General features: G+C 45.3%; 16 protein-coding genes across 16 annotated transcripts; 7 read left to right on the plus strand and 9 right to left on the minus strand. All coding sequences in view use genetic code 12, as the record gives it.

Moving 5' to 3' along the window:
* Positions 1-171: 171 nt before the first annotated feature.
* On the plus strand, positions 172-1185 carry CJI96_0001870 (uncharacterized protein; the record flags this gene model as incomplete). The annotated part of the gene is made up of 1 exon (XM_029035398.2): positions 172-1185. One exon carries the CDS (start codon positions 172-174, stop codon positions 1183-1185), a length of 1014 nt encoding a protein of 337 aa, XP_028890640.2.
* A 98-nt stretch (positions 1186-1283) lies between these two features.
* Positions 1284-2069, plus strand: CJI96_0001871 (uncharacterized protein; the record flags this gene model as incomplete). The annotated part of the gene is made up of 1 exon (XM_029035399.2): positions 1284-2069. The coding sequence occupies one exon, from the start codon at positions 1284-1286 to the stop codon at positions 2067-2069; it is 786 nt and encodes a 261-aa protein (XP_028890641.2).
* Positions 2070-2095: 26 nt separating this feature from the next.
* On the minus strand, positions 2096-2800 carry VPS24 (ESCRT-III subunit protein VPS24; the record flags this gene model as incomplete). Its single annotated transcript, XM_029035400.2, has 2 exons — positions 2096-2707; positions 2753-2800. The coding sequence occupies 2 exons, from the start codon at positions 2798-2800 to the stop codon at positions 2096-2098; spliced, it is 660 nt and encodes a 219-aa protein (XP_028890642.2).
* A 143-nt stretch (positions 2801-2943) lies between these two features.
* Positions 2944-3423, plus strand: CJI96_0001873 (uncharacterized protein; the record flags this gene model as incomplete). Its single annotated transcript, XM_029035401.2, has 1 exon — positions 2944-3423. One exon carries the CDS (start codon positions 2944-2946, stop codon positions 3421-3423), a length of 480 nt encoding a protein of 159 aa, XP_028890643.1.
* A 187-nt stretch (positions 3424-3610) lies between these two features.
* On the plus strand, positions 3611-3940 carry CJI96_0001874 (uncharacterized protein; the record flags this gene model as incomplete). Its single annotated transcript, XM_029035402.2, has 1 exon — positions 3611-3940. The coding sequence occupies one exon, from the start codon at positions 3611-3613 to the stop codon at positions 3938-3940; it is 330 nt and encodes a 109-aa protein (XP_028890644.1).
* Positions 3941-3964: 24 nt separating this feature from the next.
* On the minus strand, positions 3965-5053 carry RFC5 (replication factor C subunit 5; the record flags this gene model as incomplete). The annotated part of the gene is made up of 1 exon (XM_029035403.2): positions 3965-5053. The coding sequence occupies one exon, from the start codon at positions 5051-5053 to the stop codon at positions 3965-3967; it is 1089 nt and encodes a 362-aa protein (XP_028890645.1).
* A 237-nt stretch (positions 5054-5290) lies between these two features.
* Positions 5291-5848, minus strand: MXR1 (peptide-methionine-S-sulfoxide reductase; the record flags this gene model as incomplete). Its single annotated transcript, XM_029035404.2, has 1 exon — positions 5291-5848. One exon carries the CDS (start codon positions 5846-5848, stop codon positions 5291-5293), a length of 558 nt encoding a protein of 185 aa, XP_028890646.2.
* Positions 5849-6085: 237 nt separating this feature from the next.
* Positions 6086-8353, minus strand: UBP13 (ubiquitin-specific protease; the record flags this gene model as incomplete). The annotated part of the gene is made up of 1 exon (XM_029035405.2): positions 6086-8353. One exon carries the CDS (start codon positions 8351-8353, stop codon positions 6086-6088), a length of 2268 nt encoding a protein of 755 aa, XP_028890647.2.
* A 308-nt stretch (positions 8354-8661) lies between these two features.
* CJI96_0001878 (uncharacterized protein) lies at positions 8662-9753 on the minus strand (the record flags this gene model as incomplete). Its single annotated transcript, XM_029035406.2, has 1 exon — positions 8662-9753. The coding sequence occupies one exon, from the start codon at positions 9751-9753 to the stop codon at positions 8662-8664; it is 1092 nt and encodes a 363-aa protein (XP_028890648.2).
* A 1120-nt stretch (positions 9754-10873) lies between these two features.
* Positions 10874-11491, minus strand: CJI96_0001879 (uncharacterized protein; the record flags this gene model as incomplete). Its single annotated transcript, XM_029035407.2, has 1 exon — positions 10874-11491. The coding sequence occupies one exon, from the start codon at positions 11489-11491 to the stop codon at positions 10874-10876; it is 618 nt and encodes a 205-aa protein (XP_028890649.2).
* Positions 11492-11739: 248 nt separating this feature from the next.
* CJI96_0001880 (uncharacterized protein) lies at positions 11740-13002 on the minus strand (the record flags this gene model as incomplete). Its single annotated transcript, XM_029035408.2, has 1 exon — positions 11740-13002. One exon carries the CDS (start codon positions 13000-13002, stop codon positions 11740-11742), a length of 1263 nt encoding a protein of 420 aa, XP_028890650.2.
* Positions 13003-13867: 865 nt separating this feature from the next.
* On the plus strand, positions 13868-14338 carry CJI96_0001881 (uncharacterized protein; the record flags this gene model as incomplete). Its single annotated transcript, XM_029035409.2, has 1 exon — positions 13868-14338. One exon carries the CDS (start codon positions 13868-13870, stop codon positions 14336-14338), a length of 471 nt encoding a protein of 156 aa, XP_028890651.2.
* A 384-nt stretch (positions 14339-14722) lies between these two features.
* CJI96_0001882 (uncharacterized protein) lies at positions 14723-15418 on the plus strand (the record flags this gene model as incomplete). Its single annotated transcript, XM_029035410.1, has 1 exon — positions 14723-15418. The coding sequence occupies one exon, from the start codon at positions 14723-14725 to the stop codon at positions 15416-15418; it is 696 nt and encodes a 231-aa protein (XP_028890652.1).
* Positions 15419-15443: 25 nt separating this feature from the next.
* On the minus strand, positions 15444-16610 carry CJI96_0001883 (glucose-induced degradation complex subunit; the record flags this gene model as incomplete). The annotated part of the gene is made up of 1 exon (XM_029035411.2): positions 15444-16610. The coding sequence occupies one exon, from the start codon at positions 16608-16610 to the stop codon at positions 15444-15446; it is 1167 nt and encodes a 388-aa protein (XP_028890653.2).
* Positions 16611-16739: 129 nt separating this feature from the next.
* CWH41 (mannosyl-oligosaccharide glucosidase) lies at positions 16740-19241 on the minus strand (the record flags this gene model as incomplete). The annotated part of the gene is made up of 1 exon (XM_029035412.2): positions 16740-19241. The coding sequence occupies one exon, from the start codon at positions 19239-19241 to the stop codon at positions 16740-16742; it is 2502 nt and encodes an 833-aa protein (XP_028890654.2).
* Positions 19242-19859: 618 nt separating this feature from the next.
* On the plus strand, positions 19860-22409 carry CJI96_0001885 (uncharacterized protein; the record flags this gene model as incomplete). The annotated part of the gene is made up of 1 exon (XM_029035413.2): positions 19860-22409. The coding sequence occupies one exon, from the start codon at positions 19860-19862 to the stop codon at positions 22407-22409; it is 2550 nt and encodes an 849-aa protein (XP_028890655.2).
* Between the last annotated feature and the right edge of the window lie 55 nt (positions 22410-22464).

A 22464-nucleotide genomic window follows, 5' to 3' on the forward strand; every position in this document is an offset into this window, starting at 1 on the left:
CATCACGGTCATTTAAAGGAGGGCCAGTATTACAATTTTCGAAGAAGGTATATGTCGAAAAGGGCTGATCCAGCTCAAAACAAATGATCACTTCTCTGCATTAGACCGGGCAAATGTTGTGGGATTTTACGTCCTTCTCTCCAACTCAATTGTTGGTGTACTCAATTTATTATGGTGCTCGCGAATTTTGCAACCATTTGTGTCATTCCGGCTCAGCACCACCTTTTGGAAGACTCACTCATGAAACCATCGAAATTGTTGGTCGCTTTGGTCTCGTGTCTAGGCGTGACGCTGGCTATCCCTTCAAGGCTTGCCCACATCATCGACTCCAACCTGACCGGAGCATCCAACATCTCCAATCCTCTAAGTGGGGTTCTCCCAGTTGACTCTGTTTCCAGTCACCTTTCAGAAACCTCAAGGCTTTTGGGGTACTTAGTGGAACCCGTGTTCCAGAAAGCGCAACAATTGAAGCGACCATTAGACTTGAATACTTGGATCCAACTCTATCACGATATGTCTTCGCAGCAGAAGGTAACGCTGGCGAAGAACACTGTGAAGAAGAAGTTTGTGTCGGCCTCGAGGCCAAAGCTGAAGGAGGAAGTCAGGGCCCACGTTGAGAAGTCGAACAATCTGCTGACTGCTGCTTCTCAGAAGGAAGTTTCCGAAAAGGCCCTCGAGGTGACATTGAGCAGTTTATTGAGAAAGATTTTGGGGAAGCAGAAGGATTACGAGCTGGACTTTGAAGAGAATGATGAAGCGAAAGACGATTACGAGACACCGCCAAATACCGACACTGATCATGTTTTCGACATTGAGGGCGAGTCTGAGGGGGAGAGCGAGTCTGAATGGGAGAGCGAGTGTGACGAGAACGAAACTGAGGAGGAGATCGAGTACGGAAGCTACCTGAGAAAGAAGCCACACAGGAGCGAAAACACAACGTCCCCGGGTAATGTGACCGATTCTATTCAAGTGAACTTGAAAAATGCCACGACTGCGCTGGATGTCTTCCAACCGAGTTACAACCACTCCCCAGGGCTCTCGAACCTTTCAAACGACTCGGGTCGCTCGAATTCCAGTAATACCAACGTAGAGGAGTATGGAAAAGAGGTCAATGGCGCTACAAGACTCTACAATGCAAACTTTGCAAGCTCTGTTCTAGCAGCATTGTTGATCGCGCTTATATAGCTGAGTTTACGATTTCATCATATTTTGCAGCCATTATCGTTAGTAGTCGCGATTGCGCTTACCACCTACCCAGTCTTTCCTCACAACGTTGACCCATGATGCTTCTGAAAGTTTCTTTGTTGCTACTAGCGCTTCTGAATTCTGGTCTAAGTGCTCCAGCTTTAAATAACACCCTACCATCGCATGTACCCGAATATCAGGACTTGTCCTTTGTGGATAGTATAGTTGACTTTGTCAGTCACAGCGACCACTTTGCATTGGATCCAGAGCCAGTGATTGAGGTAACCGAGGAATACGAGAACAAGGAAAAGGAGTCGAGTTCAGATACCGTGCCAGTAGAATACGATGACGTCTCCAAAGCCTCAGAGCAGAATTCACCGCCACCAGAGAAGGCGAGCCTTGAGGAGCAGGCAAAGCCACCAACCGAAGGTAATGTGGGTGACACGATGAATACCAACGAGACGTTCCGTGGATCGAACCTAAGGGTCGAGACAGGGCTCTTCTTCGATGTTGCCAAGGGTAACAAGGATGACGATTGTGACGACTCTGAATCCGACTCCGATAGCGACTGTGACGACGACGACGACGACGAGCGAAGTTTGCTCAAAAAGATCCTATTCTTCTTGCCAGCCAGCTACCAAGCACCGGCGGCGAAACGATCGCAAGCAGATCCAACCATCTACGTTACCACTAACACTGAATCAGTTGAGCAAGGTACCCTTTCAAACACTAGCCGACACCCATTACCTCAAGATATTGGGAACATTAACATCACATCACAATTTGTGCCCACGCTCGACGGCTACTATGAGAGTATGGAGTCCACGGCCAACAGGGGACGTATCAGTCTTCTCAGTCTTGCAGCTTGCTTGGCCCTTCTATGATAATGCAGCTAACAATGTCTCTGCAACTAGCCCTGTAGCTCCTTCAAGCGCTGTCTCATCTGATCTAGGGCTTCAAAGTCCTCTTGCTCCTCTTCTGGTGCAGCGATCTCCTCCTCAGGCATGCTTGTGGTAGGCACCTCGGATTCAATCTTGGAGAACTTGTCTTCTGTAAGATTTTGAATGATCTTGTTTACCTCCTCCTGGCTCTCGTCTTCTAGCTCCTCGTCCACGTCCAAGTCGACCATGTCGTCCATCATCTCGTTTATGATGCCAGCTTTCATCAACTCCTTCGACAACTCCTGCATTGTCCCCGAGATCACCCCAAGGTTTGTCAATGCGTTCACATCTTTCATAATCCCCGTTGACTGCTGAATCGACTGCGTCATCTTCCTCATCTGCCACTGTTCATTGATCGACATGGTGATCGACTCAAGCCTAGTCTTCAGGAGGTGAAGCTTCTTGTGCTGGTTGTTGATATTGATGAGTTCTCTAGCGTATATCTTTGCCAGCTTATAGTCCCCAGCTTTGGCTGACTTCTTGATTAGCCCCTCCGTCTTCTTTTTCAACGGTTGGAGCTGGCTCAACAGTCTATCCAATTCCCTCTTGTTCTTCCTCAACAACAGGTTAATCTTGCGCATCTGCTGTTAGTACATCGTGGAAGTGATACTTTTCGTCTGACATACCTGTTCTTTGGGGTCCGGCCCGTATATGGCCCTTTTTATGTAATCCATGATGAGCTAGTAGTTATTATAGCAGTGGTGTGGGAACGGTTGTGGTATTTTCGCACCCTATGATAAGACGCACTGAGGGCAACCTCACTGCAACTAAAGGCTACTCCCTTCTTTTCAACGTCCCCCCACGATAACCGTTTAACATGGCAATCTCAAAGGCTTACTTGAATGTCGATGACATATCATACACCCAGAAACACTTGATGTGTATTATGGGGCTTCTCTTGCCTCCTGTGCCTTTCTTCCTCATGACGGGCCCCAACTACACGTTCAAGACTAAGGAGTTCTTTATTTGTGTATTGTTAATGATTGTGTTGTGGTTTGCTGCGATCATTTATGCCGTTTGGTTTGTCTACATTGGCTTTGACGAGGGCAGGAAAAACGGCTACCAGAGATTGAACAACGACCCCGAGAGAAGGGAACCAGCTACTACCGCTCGGGCTGGATCTGCTCCTACTGCTCCAACTGCCCCAGCCGCCTCTGCTTCACCTGTGGAGCCTCCAGCTGCTTCACAGGAGCCCGCAGAAGCATCCCTTCCTTCTTATGAGGAAAGCGAAGAAGCTCACCCTACTCAGTCCTCTGCAGACTCCAAGCCTTTGGGAGACCACAAGATCCAGCACTAGGCTTGTGTGTGCTGTAGCCGATAATCCTCCACTAAATATGTTTTGATTTCTCAAATATAAGATTTTTAGTATATCGATTAGGATTCCCTGTTATTTTCCCCAAAGTGGTTTCGTCTTCACGTGCGCGCTATGTTGTCACAACCCCTAGCATATCGCGGTTACCATCACTCTATCAACACCACCAATCATGAGGATTTCCAAGGCGTTTCTCGACGCCAAAGATTTCTCTAAGGATGAGAAAACCATGTTGTACGTGATGGCATTGATCGCCCCACCATGCCCCATTTTCGTAATGACGGGTCCCAACTATACCGTGTGGACATTGGAGTTTGGCATAACTTTGCTCATTCAGATCCTCGCAGTTATTATTCTTGTCGTTAGCAGAAGTCTCACTCTCTACCTCCTTGGCCAGCTTGCTGCATTCATCTATGCTTTCAGATTTGTCCACACGGGATTTGACAGAGGGCGCAGTCTTTCAAGAGGGTACTTTGAGGAGGAAGTGGAGGAGTCTGTATGATCGGCATGCCACTAATCACTGTATTTAGCTCAATGCAACCATCGTTTTAGCGACAAAACCTTCCAAATGAAAAATCGCCTTCAGCCCTAAACTCAATCTCTCGTCAAACACCGCTGCAAGTTCAATCACCGCTACTACCCGCTTGGTGTCGTTACCTAGAGCACGCATGATATGCATGGCCAATTCCTTCAAAATGAGACGGGCAGGGATGCAGTGGGAGAGCAATTCGTAGAAAGTCATACGTAGTTTGCCCAAATTGGCCACCGTTTTGTTCTGCATGACCGAACGGGCCATGTTGATAATTATGCTCTCCCAATCAAGAGCTACTGCCGTTGCTTCCAAGTTGTTCACATCCAAAACGTCTTGTTGCATGGCCAACGTCTCGAAACTTAACAACGCTCTTCTCAAGTTGCGTCCTGAACTGGCAGCCACTGCTTCAAGATATTTTTGCTTAGCAACCTCATCGTCAGAAGTGAATTTCACCAGTTCCTTCTTAGCAATGTTTCCCAAGATATCGGCGATGTCCTTTGTTGAGGGCGCCGCTACACGCACCAAAAACGTTCTCGACTTGATCGGTGAAATAATACTGGATATCATGTTGCACACCATGATTATACGAATATTCGAGGAATACTTCTCCATCGTTCTTCTTAACGCCGCCTGAGCGTCTCTCGATAAGGAGTCTGCCTCATTGATGATAACAACCTTGAACCTGTGTTTTGGGCCGTTCTTGCCCTGGTTCGAGAAGTCAACTTGCTCCGTCGAAGCTACTTCCTTAAGCAAGTCCTGGATCACCACACGGTCGTTGTTGCCCATGTCTGAGGGGGTGATTTCCATGTGATATGGCGAGGATAACACATTGAACTCCAATTTACGGTTGGATGTTGTTGTGAACGTCTTAACATCGATTTTTAATTTTTCTGTTTGAGCTCCAAAAAGCTCATTGAGTGTGGAATAGATTCTGGTCTTCTTGCCTGCTCCCGTGGGGCCATACACAAGCAAGTGGGGGAAATCTCCTGTGCTTGCGAGCGCTCTGAGGTGCTCTGTGGTGCTGTGGTGGAAAGATAGCTGCTCAAGCTTTTTCGGTCTGTACTTGTCGACCCACAATGACATTTTGGGGCAGGTAGTTTTCAGGACTTTGCTTGGGTGTGAGGTGAACTTTTTCACTTCAACACGCGGCATACGCGCCGCGATGTGCACTTTACTCCACGGAGACGTAGATTACGAAAGAACAAAACAAGAGACAGCGCAAAGATTCTACAATGATCTGAGTGTAATTACCTCTATTGTACGGGATGGCATCTCGTGTCGTAACTTATACGTCAGTTCGTAGGGCTGAGTTGCAGCAAGCTAGACCTTGGGCTTCGTTCTCAAGAAATGGGTAGGGCACTCGTAGCCACCGGGGTTCTTGTCCAAATACTTTTGATGGTATGCCTCTGCGTCGTACCATGTTTCAATGTTCTCAATGGTGGTGGAAATCTTGTGATTGGGGTACCACTCCTTTTGGAAATAGTCTCTCACTTCTCTGGCAACCTCGTAATCCTCGGGGCTATGGGTCATGATCGCACTTCTGTATTGAGTACCAATATCCGGGCCCTGGGCATTGACTTGAGTAGGGTCATGGATTCGGAAGAAAATGTCTAAGAGATCGCGTAGCGAAACCTGCGATGGTTCGTATGAGATTTGCAATGCCTCAACGAAGTTGGTCGAGCCGCTGCAGACTTTTTCGTAGCTCACTGGCGGGGATACACTTTTCAATCCATTGGCGTATCCGACTTTTGAATCAACCAAACCTTTGTCCTTGAAATACTTGTTGAACACTCTTTCAACACCCCAAAAACAGCCAGCACCCACCGTGAGCAATTTGGAAGTGCCCGTGGTTTTGATAGTTGGCGAAACAACGCTCATGATTTTGATTAAGTATTAATGAAGAAAAGGAAGAATTTAGTTCGTAGCAACTATTATTCTCGTGACGGATTCCGCTTACAAAGAAGTCCGAGTCCTGATGGGATCACGTGAGCTCGCGTGCCACTTTTTTTTTTTTTTTTTTTTTCAAGCCTTGCGACGGAAAGACGTTGCGAGCAATTTCCGTTTAAAGATGTGCCGTCGTATTTGGCTGCGAAAGGATCCTTTGCCCCATGGGGCTCATGACTTCGACTTCTTCTTAAACGAAAAGAACCCACGTTTCTTCTTTTCCTCTTTGCTCTCGGCAGTCTTGTTGCTGTTATTGGTCAAAATGCTTCCCTGTGATCCTTTTCTCTCGTTGTCGTACATTTCCACCTTCAGTTCTCTGCGTTTAAGACCATTGACCCATGATTTCTTCATGACTGGAGGTGGCAATTTGGGCTCCGTCAAGGATGATGCATTCTGAGTAGGAGGCATGTTCTCGACACCATCCTTGTTGGAACTTGCTCTAGAGGCTGTTCTTGTCGCCTGGTCATTGATGCCGTTATTGTCCTTGTTGCTGTCAAACATAAACGTCTTTTTGAAGATGGATGTCTTGCGGCTTAAGCCAATCGAACTGTTCTCTAATGACACCAGCGATTCAGGAACAAAGTCTCTCACGCTGTCCTCGTCGTTTTGATCCTCCACCAACGAGCCATTCATGGGTCGCGAGACAGGGACACTCGATTCAGACTCATTCCTTGGTTTCATGAGTGACAAAGAGTAATCTTGGCCATTGTAGATTGCGTTGATGTCGATCCCGAAGTCGTGCGTCTCTCCATCCTTTCCGATTTTGGTGTCAACTTTTTCGTAAAACAAAATGTATGCACTGGCTAGACCGGGACCGTCGCCGAAGAAACGTAAAACATAAGATTCATCCACAATTTCAACTGTTTCGTCGTCAAACAAAAACCAGAGTCCAGCTTGGCATTTGCATAATGCGACGTAGTGACCATGCATTGGTCCACCACCGATGTGAACCACAAGAGCGTAGAGACCATATAGTTTCGAATCCAGGCGCAGATAATCGTCTTCAGAAACTTCTTTCTCCAGCTCTTTTGTGGTATTAAAAAGTCTTAAACGTAAAGGGTATGATATGGAGTCGAATAACTTCACCATACGATCGACTTTGTCATCATATTTGAACCGCTTGAAATTGATGATTAACACGTCCGGCGTGCTTTTAAGCTTGATCGTCTTGACGGCTTCCTGCAATGACAGACATGTGTTGCAGTAGAATTTGTTTTGGTGACTTAAAATTTCCAGCCTGGAGAAATTGTTGAGGGAGTAAGTGAGTGAGTAGGCTGAGTCTCCCGGAGGTATATCTATCGAAAGGTCAAGGAAAGTTTCGTCCTTGGAAGTGACAGTCTCGCATGAAAGGCATTTTGTCTCGTTAGTGATCGTGCCTTGAAAAATATCTGTACACCAATTCTTGGCAGCCCCCAATTCAAGGTTGATGCTTTCGATTGTCTCGTTAATCAAGTAATTGCAAAACTCGTGTGCATCTTGGTGCATGTTGACCTGGCGAAACAATGCATTCTTTTCCTTGAGCTTCCCAATGAAGAAGTTAGGGGAGACCACGCCAATTTTAGACTTGTTCTCTGCCATAGCTTCAAAAATATCCTTGAGCGCGTATAATAATGCTGTTTCAGGCGAACGGCCATCTGACTGACGTAATGGGTGATCTAAATTGATTATGGGACCATTTATGAGGGCAGACCTTTTACGCTGATCACTGGCGGGGTTTGGGTTGAAGGGATTAATTGGATTGACAAGTGCTGTCTCCGGTTGCGGGATTCCCACCACCACAAAGCACAGCCGTGGCGTTATTGGAGCAGAAGAATCGGCGGCATTCACGCTAGTATTTGAGTTATTCCCGCCTTCTAGCAATGCCGTCGAGGACGTGGAATTGTCGTTACGCGGTTCATTCGCCATGGAAGCAGTTGACGGCAGAGGTCTTGTGACAAATATCTGCAAGTTGTGAAGCTCAGGGTGTTTCTTTATCATTGCACGCTGTTCCGAGTTCAAGGCATCACAATACCCTGCGTCGTAAACGTAGTCTAGCTTTCTCACAGGAACATTGGGAGAGGGCTCATCGGTAGTTGTTGGGGTTGAATTCGAGCTGAATTTACCAAAAATTGAATTGCGTATCGAAGGTCGACTTGTAAGCGGTGGAGCTCCATTGCCGCTTCCACTGGTGGATGATTCAGGCACCTTGCCTTGTTCCTTGAGTCTCTTTTGGTACAATTGTTCATATTTGAAAGTAAAATTGTGTGTACTTTGACCTTGAACATAGCTTACTCTATCATGAGGTTCATACTTGTAGCGAAGAAGTTTTTCACGGAACTTGGTGGTATGGAATAGACACTGGAGAATGGAGTTGCAATAGCACGAGTTGCCAAAGTTTTCCATGCCAAATACCTTATAGGATCCATCACCGTACGGCAAGTCCAATTCCTCTCGCGTCATGGTGGAAAGTGTGAATCTTAAGGTATCTTGGGGTTTTTCTGTGGAAATATTCGGTATGAGATAAGCAGTGTCTACTAAGTATTGCAACACACGGAAGTCGTTCTGGCGAGTGAGTCCAAACACGTGATTGTTGTCATGTGATCAGCAGTCGCCCGAGCGGGTTAAAAGTATGCCTTCCGGTTGCAAAATCTACTCACGACTTTCCATGGATTGATTCTATTATTATCACCTAATAGTCCCGGAGACCAGCGGAAGCAAATATTAACGAAAGATTTGAATAGCCAGATAAACGAAGTAAAACATAACAGTTATGCGTATTTGCCAATAAAGGCCATCAAAAGACAGCCTAACGAGAGCATCACGTAGGCAAATGCAACCTTCTTCCATCGGCACGCCCGTAAGAAATCGCCGTGGATGAAGTCTTGACTCATCAAGTCCACTAATCCATTGTAGATCAAAATGCCGGCGCAGAAAGAATTAAAGATACCAACAGTAAGCAACGACGACTTGGACTCTTCTGAGTACGAGTGACGCACACCAAGACCTACGGCCACACCGATAGGGGTAGTCAACGAGAACCCAGCAGCAAGCGCCCAGGGTACCCAGTGCTGGTTTTTGGGCCAGATGGCACCTGCAAATCTCGCACCAAGACCCATTCCCTCAAAGAACTGGTGGAATGATATCGCCACCAACAAAGTCTTGAACTCATCCTGGGCAATGGCAAGCGACAACCCCACAAAGACAGAGTGGAACAAAATGCCAAATTCAAGAATAAAAATGCTCACAAGCGTGCGGTAAGTGCTTTCTGAAAGCTCGGAGGCCGTGTTGGCCTCCAAGTCTCTAGCTCTAATATCACTGGACGTCTTGGCAACAGGCTCGTCTTTCTTGACTTCGTCGCCTTCGATACTTTGAAGCTGGTGACTATTTGCACAATGCAGATGAAGGCTGTTGCGGTGATGGTATGGGTCTGGATTCATCTCTCGAACACCGTCTTCTTCAACAATCAACTCCGCACAGCCACTGCACCCGTCCAGTCTCTTAAGGCCATTATGTTTCACGTACTCGTTCACTGCAAGCTCGATGGTGAACATGATCCATACTCCCATAAGAGCAAACGCGGGAGCCCATGGATATTCGTGCCAGCCGTTACCAAGACACTCATTTGACAAGTATTCGGACGCGTCACCTAAAAGATGGATAAAAGCCGTTGCAACAATGACGCCCGAACCGAAAAAACGAACAGCAAACAAAATGATTTTCGGAATGTGGAAGATTTCGTTCTTGAGCCCTAGCAAAGGGAAGAACACCCCGATGGCAGAAAGAACCAACACAATGAAAACCGAGCCAACTCGAAGGGCCATGTGCTCATCCTCAAAACTTGCATCCTTGCACTCGCCCATCCTGATAATTTAAGTCTATGGGTATCCCACAAGTTTTTTATGGTAGCGAGATCTTGGAGTGTGGGGAGTGTGCAAAGATATATACCCATCAAGGCCACCAGGGTATTGCATAGATATGGTGCTATGTGAAGGAACGAAAATTCAAACCCTTGGCTTGTGCCATAGTGAGTAATATGCTCCTACTGCTGTCTTTGTGTGTGCCAAGGAAAATAAGGCAGGTTATGCACAGTACAACGACACAAGATTGGAGCTGAAGCACATAAGCGCCCTAACGGAAGGACACGCCGAGTGCAGTTGAAGCGGTAGAAAAGCGATTTGTCGAACAAGTAGCGGGCGCTAATTGGGTGGGTAGCGAGCTTTGAGCAAAATTGTCGCGTTGAGGCTTGGTTTTGCAGAAGTGTAAAGTCGAACAGTACAGGCTGTTGCGGCAATCTCATGCAGGTCCGAGACGATTGAACAGTAGTATAGTGAGGCTGACAATGCTGCTTCCGAATCTACCCGGGTATTTCCTACCTCTTCCATTCGACCAGACCCCACCACCTTCTTGCTTAAGTATGGCCCATTGGATACATTTGCAGCCAGTGGAAGGAGCCTAACCAAAAACGATAATAAAAGACAATATCAATTATAAAAAAAATTCCGCATAGTTTGCCTCTGTTGCCTGTGCTCAGACGATACACCTGTCAAAGTCAGCGCACATTTATGCTTCAAGTTGAGAAGTTAAAAATGCTCAAATGGATTTGACGAACAGCGTTTCACGAGACCCAAATTTTGTAATACATTATTACAGACCTTCAAATTGTGCAACTCTTTTTTTTTAAACATCCTTGCAAGCGCTATCATCTTTGCATGTCACGCCTTTCAATAATTGAATCTCGTGATAGACGCGCACATGTGGCGTAACGTAGATCACCAAATGGCACTTTTTTGTCAGCAACCGAAGCACTAAGCTACCGCAGATACGATCAGATAACCAGAGATAAAGAGTAATGATGCATCACATTCATGTACAACTGGCTAGGCATGTGTTGCAATTCTACTCGTCGTAGCTTCACGGGTGCAACCTGTACGTCAAAGGTTATCCTTCGAAAATTTTCCTTGCTCCCATACGTTCACACTTCTAAGCTGCACTCTGGTACTCGTCGTAGCTTGCCTCGGCCTTGAGTCCTTCGTAAGTTGTCAATTCAAGCCAACCCTCGGCTAAACCTCGCTCGTAGAAGGCCACTGTGTCGCCACGTTTCAAGTTGCCGTAATGGGCTTTCCGAGCCAAATTCCAGAGGGTATCTTCGGCATTCCAACCTTGTTCAGGGGCAACATTGGGCAAAAACGTGCCCAGGTACCCTTTACCCGAGATCTCAAAATAAACCTTGAGCCCGTGCTTCCCAACAGTCCAGTCGAGGGGAGCTGAGATTTTCTCAAACTTGTCAAGCAATGTCACACTAACGGACAATTGTGGAAGCTCTTTGGCTGTAATGGGTGGGAATCTGGGATCCTCAAAGGCGCTCACAAGAGCATATTTGGCCACGCCCTTCTCTGTGTTCAAAGGCAGAAACGTACCTATACAACCTCTCAAATCGTCATCTTTGTTCCAAGTGATGAACATGGGTGCCGATGCTGGAAAGTCGGATGTGGTGGATTTGGTGGCCAACAAATAGTGGTCTAAACCAATTGGCTTTTTCTGAGGGGAGAGACGGCGCTGCAAGTTCTCGAATGCCCAGAAGCAAAGTGCTTTACTCATGATGTGGTGAATTTGCTACCTCTGGCTGGTGAATATCTTGTACTTTGTGGATGTAGGTCTTATCAATAATGATAATGCTGAGTAAGTATGAGTTTCGCGGAGTCTCCCTACATCGGTATGGGGGCCAGAGTCTCTACATACCTACTTTGCAGGACAGAACACAATTGCTGGGAAACCACATGATATATCCAATACCCTTGGAGATTAAGATGAACTACATCATAATTAAAACGAACCGTGCTGGGCATTCACAACACCTCGCGAGGAAGCTCTGGGTTCACTCCACAGATCTGTAGCTCTACAAGGTTCCACAATTCTGCCTCCAGAATAAGAAACCTCGCAAACTCCCCGTAACACTGGTCGGTGGGCATGGCTGCGCTCACACAAAGCTTCCTGAGTCCTCTTGGGAAAACACCCACCATTTGGTGACCGTGCAAGGCAAAGTAATTCCCGCTCACGTCAATCATGACAGCCAGAAAGGGAAAAGGAGTAAGATTCTCTATAAGGTTCTTGGAAAGGTCAATATTCCTCACTTCTCTAAAGAGATTGCACTCCGAGAGACATCGGTACCCTGTCAATAAGTTACCTGCGAGATTAATCTGCTCCAATGCATAATGTGAGTCGTGTTCGGTACTCTGGTGATCGTGGAGCTCCAACTTCATAATATTATTATTGGAAAGGTTGAGGCTTTTCAAGTTGTTCAAGTGATGGAATTTGAACGTGCGATTTGTCACGATCTTCAACAGGTTATTGGAAAGGTTCAAGTGCTCGAGCAGAGCTGGGAGCCGGAGAGTCTCAAGAATGTGGTCTGTGATATTATTGAAGGAGAGATCCAACGACTTAAGGTTACTGCAGTAGAAACAACCGCTTTCATCCACCAAATGCTTTAACAAATGCGTGGAATTGAACAAGTGCAATTGTAAATTGGTGATGGCTATCTCGTTTCCCGGTTGTAGCAACTCCTTTGGCTGGAATCGTAATGACCCTGGATCTCTTGCCTTTTTCCCCATCCCTGGATGGTATTTGATCGTGAACCAGTTGACATTATACTCACTGGAGCATAAAGGCTCAAATAGCAGCTTGAGTAACGTGTTTTCCACTGGCACACTCTCCACGAGCAACAACTGCACGCTGAAGTTTCTAGTGAACCTCTTGAGTTGCGGGAAGTACTTTCGGAACATGGTGTACAAGAAGGAGACGGAGTTGGTATAATCGGTGAAGTCAAAGAGAACCACTGTGATTTCCGATGGCGAAATGATAAGATCATTTTCCACAAGGTATTCCAACTCCTCCAAGGAAAACTTCTGAAACTCTTCGCTATTCAGCATCACAAGATTTGTCCTATAGTACTTTGCCCAGAGTGCTTGATGCTGTAGCATTAAGTATGGGCTGTCGACGGGTCCATCTCGTAGTAAACTGGAGAGCTCAAACAAGCGATCAAGCGCTTCATTTTCCAGAAAGTACAATGTGAACGCCTGGAGCTCTGGGGGAAGTAGGCAGAAGGTTTCCATGCTTTATAACGGGAGATGTGGATTATGGAGACGTCTTTAGGTTATCGTGAAATGGTTGCGAAAAACGCGATAACCACTATAGTACTTTTTGTGGAAGTTTGTGTTAGAACACGAGATGCAAAATGAAGAAGTAATATAAATGCAAATAAAAAGAAATCTAACTACTTGTGACCTTGATTCACGCGTCTTGGATATGTAATGTTGTTGTTTGCTTATGCCTGTGTTGCTAAAAGCATGTGAAGTCCTTCAATAGAAGCTACAGGTACAGAGCATTAAGCCACACTGAAGAAGATGATACAATTTGAAGATCGAGAGAATTTTTGTAAACCAAACGCATTTTGTCGTCCGTTTGAATCTTGGCTTTGCCCTGAAATGTGACATTCTGTGTGTTGAAATTATTTCCTTATTTGTCATTACTGTGTTCTGTGCCAGTACTATTTCGCAGGCTACGGCATTTGCAGCCAAATGACTACCTGGGCAAATCATTTGCATACAATGACTGAATGAGTCCTGATTACAGATTGCTTTTGCTCTCCTATTGTTACGCAGTCATCCAACTTCAGGAACATTTCTGATGTTCTCGTTCTGGTCTGCGTTTGATCAAGCGTACTACGAGCGCTACAGCAAGCTCCCAGATACATTTTGGACTCAATCGTGACAACTCTCACACAACGGCATGAACCTAAACACAAGCAGGTTCCATAAGCTCTTTTGATATCATCGATTCCCCTATCCTTTTACACGTCAACTTCAATTAGCTACTTCCTTATCTGAAACCTGCATCTACCTAGAGCCAGCCTACATAGCGCTCTTCTTACAATCTCAGCGTGGATACCTATATATCGAATTCATTACTTATCCTAAAATGGGCGCCTGTCTTTCCTGCCTTGGGGGTAACGACGACTCGGACGATAACGAGAGACAATCTTTGCTTGGAAGCCACTCTCGTTACGCCGACGAGAACGTTCAAGAACAGCTTCTAAAGCAGCAGCAGAGGCAAAGCGAGCTTAACGGCATTGTAAGCGACCTTAATAACGACTTGATAGACGTCAGTACGTTTGTGTCGAATACTCAGGACACCGAGCACGAAACTGTGCAAGCGGACCAGGATGACAATATCCAGTCCCCAGTTTTATCGGCAGTGGCTGCTACGAGCTCGAACCCTGGAACAGCACACGCTTCGCCTAGCGTTGTGCCGGTATCACTTACGAATGATGGGTCATTTCCACACTTGCTCAGTATCGACGAAAAGAAGAAGATATTGGAAGATCTGAAGCAGTACGTGAATCAAGTTGTTCAGGTGCAAGTTTCGGGCCCGCTATACGTGAAATTTTGAAGGTGCAAGTGGCTGAACCAAGCGCAAAGTACTGAAACAAGCGTAAAGTAGAGGTTAGAGGTGTTCTCGAGTTGTTGATGAATACTTTTACGAAGCACATCTCCAAGCTTCGTGGCTTGTCTTCGTTATGGTTATATCCTGACTCGTTGCACTGAATTTCTTTCGTGGCCCACTGTTTATGCTAATACTATCTTGCAATCGACACTTCATCAAAGCAATCCCATTCTCCATCCCCATTTGACTATGTCCATCCATCAATCCAAAGTGCCTCGTTTGGAAGGACTCGTTTACTTTGCGCGCGTTCCGAATCGGGTGCGTTGATGAGACCACCTTTTTGTTGGGGAAGGGTTTCTTTTTCTGATTACCCATTCTCAACTTGACCACATGAATAGCCAATTGCCGCTTGTCGGGCAAGCCACCGATCTCATCGTCAATTATGCTCGTGACTTCGACAGCCGGTTCATGGCAATGATGAGCAGCCACTGGTTCTTATCTGACCTTATACAAAATCCAATATCCCGCGTGATTTCGGAAACGCTCTTCGTCACATTCGTTGTGTTACTCTCATATGAGACGATCTACTGGTCAGGCATCTACCTAAATTTGTGGGAGTATCATGCCAAGGACATTTTCACCGAAGTCCCCATCCACTGTGCTCATGTCTATGTGCGTCTCAATATAGCGGAGAAGAAGAACCTAGAGGCCATTAGACAATACTATGACTTGAAGCAGCGCTCCACTTATAACGTTTTGAACTGGAAGACTCTCAATGAGCTTGGACTCCGAATTTTCAAATTGCGCCAATTCGTCAAGTATCATTTTGAATTCAGCCCTGAGGACTTTGAAGGAAACCCAGAACCAGAGCTCGGTTCCACTATAGAGCACCTTCGCCAGAAAGTTCTCACTACATTGCTTGCATCGCCTTTGCCCACTCGCTTCGCTACAGACCATCTTACAAAACACGATGTTATGATATTCAACAATATGTCCGCCGAAGTAGGTCCGGACAACGACAAGACCTATCTAAGCAAGATCCACATCGAAACAGGAAATGTAATTGATGCAATTGTGCTCGTTTAAATATATCCCAAAAAAGATTCATTCACTATAGCCATTTCTTATCGCTCTCGTATTTTCTTTGCGGAATAATGTTCTTATCTACCAACACCCTTTCTGTCATTACCCATAGCTTAGCAATCGTTTCAAGACGAGAATCTAGCTGTCCAGGCAGCTCGTCAGAAGACTTTGAGGTCGACGGGGCCAACACGGAGTCTTTCTCTGGGAAGTCCTTGGGAATGACATCATCAAGATCTCTAGATGCATCAGTATCCTCCATATCAATGTCCTCTCTTGGTTTTAAAGGTGGAGGTGCATCCATGTTGGCGAGTTTACTAGCATCAAACGTCGCAAACTCTCGCCTCTTGTATTGAAGAGAGTCCTGCTCTGCATTCTCCAAATCAAGGATGACTCTGTTGACGACTTTGTAGCAATCAGCACGAAGAGAGAGGTCAAAGAGCTGCTTCAAGTCCTCCGGAAGGTCACTCAGCTCTTGAATCGGGCGCCTTGGATCAAAGTTGAAGCAAAGTAAACTCATTGTCATTTCAAGTTCTTTTATCAAATCATAAGACTGCGTGACTTTGCTTATGAGATTCTTTCTGACAAACATTAGCACATCGTCCAAAAACTGCCTTTCAGCAGCAGCGTCCTCTTGTTCTAGATAGCTCATCTTCAACTTATGCGCTCTTATCATTTCTATCAAGTTGAGTCTTAGGAGCTTGAAAAGTAATAAGTTATTGGAATCAAGCACAGTAGGAAAATGGGTACTGATGGCTGCAATCGCCAGGGTTATATCACCCTTTAAAATCAAATACTTGATCTGTTTTCGCTTTTGTATTGACGAGTAGCCCTTGATTGTATCCTTCTCATGTAACTTCGTAGCTATCTCCTCCTTCTCTGGGGTGATGCTCAGAGAATCCAAATATTTGGTAATTGCTTCAATGAATTCCTGAGTATTATTTTTTGGAGTGTGAAGAAACTGATTGGCGTCTTTCCCTTGACGAGACCAAGGCTCGTCATCATGCTTTAAATCGATTTGAACTTCTTTGGAGAAACTCAAGGCAGCATTTGGAAAACCCTCCTGAATAAAGTAGTTTAAAATCAATTTGTTGATTTTTCGGATAGGAATCTGGTCATGAGTTGAGCTTCTGTGGCCCGATTCGGTAGGTTGCACCAAAACATTCTCGGTATCTTGTTTTGCAGAACTTGTCGTCATCTGGTGTGTAATGGACTATGCTGTTCGTGAGCTTTCTCAGTGGTACTAGTTTAGTGCATGCATTGCGCGTTCCGTATATGGGGAGAACCTTTGGAGTCGGACAAAATGATAACGCATAAATATGTCTATTTAGTCTAATTTTTCTGGCATTTCCATCATAAGCAATACCGTGGAAGTCCAGCCCAAAAAGTTTTTTGCTCCCTTGTTGGCACCTGTCTGGTCGTCATACGACTCCCACACAAAGCCTGTCTTTTCCCACTGCTGATACACATTCTTGATCAAATTCTGGCGGAGCTCAGAGTATGCCTTTTCTATCTTCTCTTTAAGTTGGCGGCTTGCGTACGGCTTTGTGATTTCGTGGTAGTGCTGTAAGTTTTCCAAGATTAGGTAGTTGATGTTAATCCACACAGGTGCTCTCCAGTAGTTCTCGCCGGTTCTGTAAAACTCGTCAGCCTTTGAAAGCGATCTAATACCGTAATCAGACCAAAGCTCCTCAGGGTCGGTCAAGTTGTCCACAATGCTCTCGATCTTGTCCACGCTCTCGGCAGGAACCATTTTTGTCAAGAATGGGAAAAGAGAGACGTAGCCTTTGTGGCACACGAGAATGTGCTCGTCATCATCATCAACAGAGGCATCACAGTAAGCTTTATGCTCTTCTGACCAGTGAAGTGCAGCTAAGTTGTCGATAATATCGCTTTCGACCTTCGCAAAATGCTGTTCATCCTCCTTCAATTCGAGAATACCGGCAATCATTCTTATAGACCTTGTCATAACCCCCATCCAGCACAAGAGGTCGACATTTAACTCAGCCACATCGAGCGGTAATGGACGAGGATAGTCATCGATACCTGAGGCAAGACTGTGAGATACAGTTCTCCCTCTCCACCTGTATGCCTCCTTGTTTTGACCACGGTTGAATTCCTCCACTGAGCCTTGCTGTGTTCTACGGAACATATCGAAATGCAGCTTGAGCTTTGGGTATATCTGGCGAGTATAGTTTGCAAGCATTTCTGGATTATTCAAGACAACTTGACCAATGTCGCTCTTCAAGTCACCTTCACCTAAATCCACAGCCTCATCAAACTTGTACCTCTGCGAGCTGTCGAGAAGGTATGTAAAAGCAAGCATCAATGTTGGTGGATTGACGATCGCTGGGCTCTGAACTTGAAATTCAGCTGGTACTCTTGATCTTGACTCTGCACCCAAAATCTGTTCCCTCGCTATCCACCCATCGTCATCAATGAGATTGAACCACGACTTAATGATCTCCAAAGCCAAGTCGGAGTCATACTTCAAAAGTGGAAGAAGATGAAATCCTTCATCCCAGTAGAAGCCTCTTGGAAAGAAGGGACGAGATGGAACAAGAGTAAACAACTCGTAAGGTCCTTCGAGATCGCCTTTCAACTTTGGGATTTCAGTCTCGCCATCATCATCATCATCATCATTGACAAGGAATTCGTCTGCATCTATTGCTGACTGTCTGTCAACCAATTGGTCACCATAGAAATAGGAAAGTCCACCCAAGAGTCCGGATAACATCTCCTGGCCGAACTCTTGCTGACGATCCAGAAACTTGTGGAGTTGAAAATTCTTTCGAAATTTTCGATTAACTCTACTCAAAACCTCGTCAATTCTGCTTTGGATAGTCTCGAAAGTGAATCTCTCCGTTGGAGGAGAAGCAACATCGGTGTAAATGACGTCAAATTCGGCTTCGCCTTCGAACATCTTTTGTACGAAATGCAAGTTACCCTCATAGTTATTCATATTACGAATGTTGTAAACAACATGAGGTGGGAATTTGTCAGTCTCCTCGGCGTAAGTACTTAAGATATCTTGCACTGAGTCCTTCAATAAGGTCATGAAAATTCCTCTGTTTTGCCAAACCGAGGGATTTGGGACACGGAGACTGAGATGGTGTGTTCGTTTAGGATTGAGAGCCTTCATGGTTCCCTTTGGTGCACTAGGGTGCTTATTCTTTGTGTGATCTCCACCATCATTAATCTTGATCTCAAAGAGCCCAAGTTCCTCTGAAAATCCAGAAAGCTTGACGGTACCCTTGTACCCATTCTCGTTACGCGGTATGTCAAGCTTCAAGACTCCCTCATTTGCAACGTTTGTGCCATCGCTCTTCCTCTCGCCCTGGAGGCCCGAGTACCATACAAAGGAGGTTTTCACCGATTCGTGGCCCGCATGAGGAACCAGCTTAATCTTCACCGCCCAATTACGGCCATTCTCACTTTTCACAAAGTCAATTGTGATGTTGATGTGACAATCGTTGTCATGAATGACTTGTCTTCCTCCTAAACGGGGATCGAATTGGACCCAGTTGGCTCTAGCCATATTGTCTCCTTGCTCGTAAAAGTCACGAGCCTGACCAACGCCTAACTGAGAATCAACATTGAACCACATAAGGCCCGATAGAAGTGATTCTGGAATCCTTGGGCGGATGCCTAAGTACCGGCCTGAGTTGTAAGGACCCCAAAGTAATGAGTCATGGGAAAGTCTTTCGTATGAAGCATCATCGTCTTCGAAATGCTGGTCACGAATCAAATCAAACTCATCTTGTTCCTGAATAGCCCACACAGTAGCGAGAAGAAAGAAGAGGTATTGATATATTGTAGCCACGAGCATCGTGAGAACCCTTGAAGAAGTGACTTACTTTATTTCAAATTAGCAATATCTTCTCAAAAGTTTGATCACTTCACTTTAAATTGAGGTGAACGGGCTACTTTTCTTGCCTTTTTTTCTTTTTTTGACCAGTGATTGTGAAATTAGCAGATCTAGTTGGCGAGGTGGCACACTATCGCGAACAATATAGCGCACTTCTCAGTACTGTAATACATTGAACGTAACACGATTCGGAGGATTAAGCAGGAGAATTTTCACCTGGGGAAGTGATCGATTGTAAGCATGATGAAACCTTATGGTGAATTTATAGTACATAGAAAAGTTGGGATCTGAGGAGAGAGCATTCTAATCGATGCTGCAATAATTCGCAGCCATTTGCAACATGCGGGTGATATCACAAAATGTGCATTCTACAATAAGTTCAATAACAGACTCACAACAACCCCTGCAAGCAACTTATTTACGTCTCCATCAGCTTAAGCTTCCTTTCCTTTCTCCAAGTACCACTCTCTTACTGGATCCCTCAATCCTACTGCTTCCATCTCATCGTACTGTATCTTACTGATACATACTATTTGATCAATTACACAGACCACTATTTCGTTCTACTCGACCCATATAATGTGGCCTAGCAAGCAACATCTAGGTGTTCAGCTTGCTTACGGTCTATATGGTAATGGGATCGTGGTCCCTGAGGACGGGTCGCTGTCACTGGAGGACCTACCGTCTCTCAAACCACAGATCCAGTTCCCACGACTACGAGATCAGGGGCCAAAACTACGTCCTATAGAGAACTCAGAGTGGCTTCTACCTACAACACTGGCTTCCTTGCTGCCGCAGCTGTCGAGAAGCATGGCATGGTTTAGGAAACGGTCTCATTCGACGATATACGCCCCAGATCTGATCACTGCCGCCTTGGCATCTGAACTGACTCCTATCATTGATAACATTGGACACGATCCCACCAAGGGTGATATAACAGCATCATTGGATCTTGGAATAGGTGCCTTCGCTGATCCCATCGTCGTAGGTGGTCAGCGATGCTTACCAAAAGTGAAGAATGGAATACTCCATATCAAAGGAGTTGCTTACGTCTGCGGCGACGAGAACACTGACTTATTAGTTGCACCGCTTCTCCCGAAGAAGCATATCATCATTGATCTAGACACAGAAAAAGAAGAAGAATCACTATTTCCTAATGCCTTGGTTGAGCCCAAATATGCATGCTGTCGATTTCTTACGACCATTTCCCAGATACAACCATCACCGACATTCCCAATAATTGCGGTTCGCTGCAAAACACAAATTTATTTCGCAAAATTTCTGTGGCTAAACGATCCGGATGAGAAGGGAATATCGCTTAAGATTCTCCCGATCTCTATCAACTGCGCAGATGTGGGTGGAGAAGAATTCTCCCACGTACAATTTTCACCCTGCAATAAAAACGAGGTAGCGGTGATCGATCAGCGAGGTCACATCTCGATATATGCATTATACTATGATCAAGAGTGGACGATCGAGCTTCTCTCCAACTCATCAATATGTAGTGCCGAAGAAGGTGCTAAATCCTTGAGCATATATGATCCAGAGGAACTATCTGCCTGGAAAAACGTCATCTGGACGCCAGATGCTCGTTCCATTATTGCTTTTAGTCGAAGAGAGGCAAGACTGTTTTACTTGGAAAAGTCTGAGGCTCTCGAATCACATCAGATTGTTACAGCAAATCTGTGGGCGCAAATTTGGGATGTCAAAGCATGTGAAGGATATGTCTTCCTCCTTACTTCGATGGAGATTATCTTTCTTAAGTTTGATGAGAAGCATATCCTCAAGAGGCTTGTCTCGTGGAAACACTTTTTGGATAAGGAAAATTCCACATTCAGACTAAAAGTATGCGAAGGCGGACTCCAGGATCTGTTTATTTGCTCAGTCTTCTCCAAGGATATGCCAATAGCCATGATTTACACCTTTGGATTCCATAATGGAAAAGCTGTACTTCTACGAGATCCCTATTGCATTGAAACCAGAGGCGGTTGTCTAGATTTTTTCGTAAATAGACTTCCGTATAATGAGAAGTCAGACTCAGTGTTTTATATGCTAGAGCTTTCGGAGAATGCCTGTCGCTTCGCCGTTTTCCATGGCAATCGCTCACTCAAACTGAACAATACACAATTCAAGATTTCATCTAGCGATCTAGGAAAGGATGCGACTAGGAGCAATGTCTTTGAGTTCATTTCCGAACTGGAAGCTTCCAACGCATTTCGCTCGTTTTCTGTCTTGTCTCGCATGACTCATGAAAATGACGAGATATGGGATGATTCTGCTACCGTGAAAGCCAATAATCAGATACAAATTGTCCAGAACTACGCTTCCAGACTTGGACATGACATCAAGAAGCGCTTAAAAATAAGTGACGATGACAACTTCGATGTATCGTCACAAAATATCATGGATGACATGAGCTATATACCGAAGTTCAGTCCCCTATCTTCCATTGCGGACTGTGTTCCTGTCACTATATCAGATATGGAAGAGTTCGATTCGATGGTTGACCAGCTTGCTGAGTTTTACGACACATGTTGCATTGAGCTCAATAATGATATAAGAGAATATTTCGAAGAGCTAAACCTTGCAAACGAACAAGTACAGGCATTACAAAGTTCATTGAAACGAGTCTTCCCCCAACATCCCAACGCCACTCAAGCTGCCATGATTTTAGCATCGAGTTTACTCAAGGTATCGAACTACGATATTGAAAGTAGGCTCCACTATATGTACCGTCAAGAAGTGCAATCTTGTGACGCTGAACTCACTGCAATGTTCGACGAGTGGGATATTCTGACGACTAGAGAACGTCCAAAATCAGCCCCTCCCACTATGGACACAAAAAAGAGAGGTTTGTTACATCGTGCTCTTACACAAAACTCACAGCAATATCATTCAACGCAAGCATCGCAAGTTTCCCAGGTATCGCAAACATCACAAGCATCGAGCAATAGCATTCCGTATGGCACACGGAGCCAGACAAATCCGTCACAAGGAGCATCATCATATCCCGCTCCTCCCCTGGTCACCTCTTCGCAGAGTACAGTTAAGAAGTCTCAACCACTCAAGAGAATGGGATCACAAGCTTCAAGCCAGAAGAAAAAGAAAAAAAAGGGTGGCTTTGCATAATTATTTCCAACTTTTGTATTATACATTATAGAGTCTAGTAAATAGCTATTTATGT

Source organism: Candidozyma auris, chromosome 2, assembly GCF_003013715.1.
Source record: "Candidozyma auris chromosome 2, complete sequence".
Taxonomy (NCBI): Eukaryota; Fungi; Ascomycota; class Pichiomycetes; order Serinales; family Metschnikowiaceae; genus Candidozyma; species Candidozyma auris.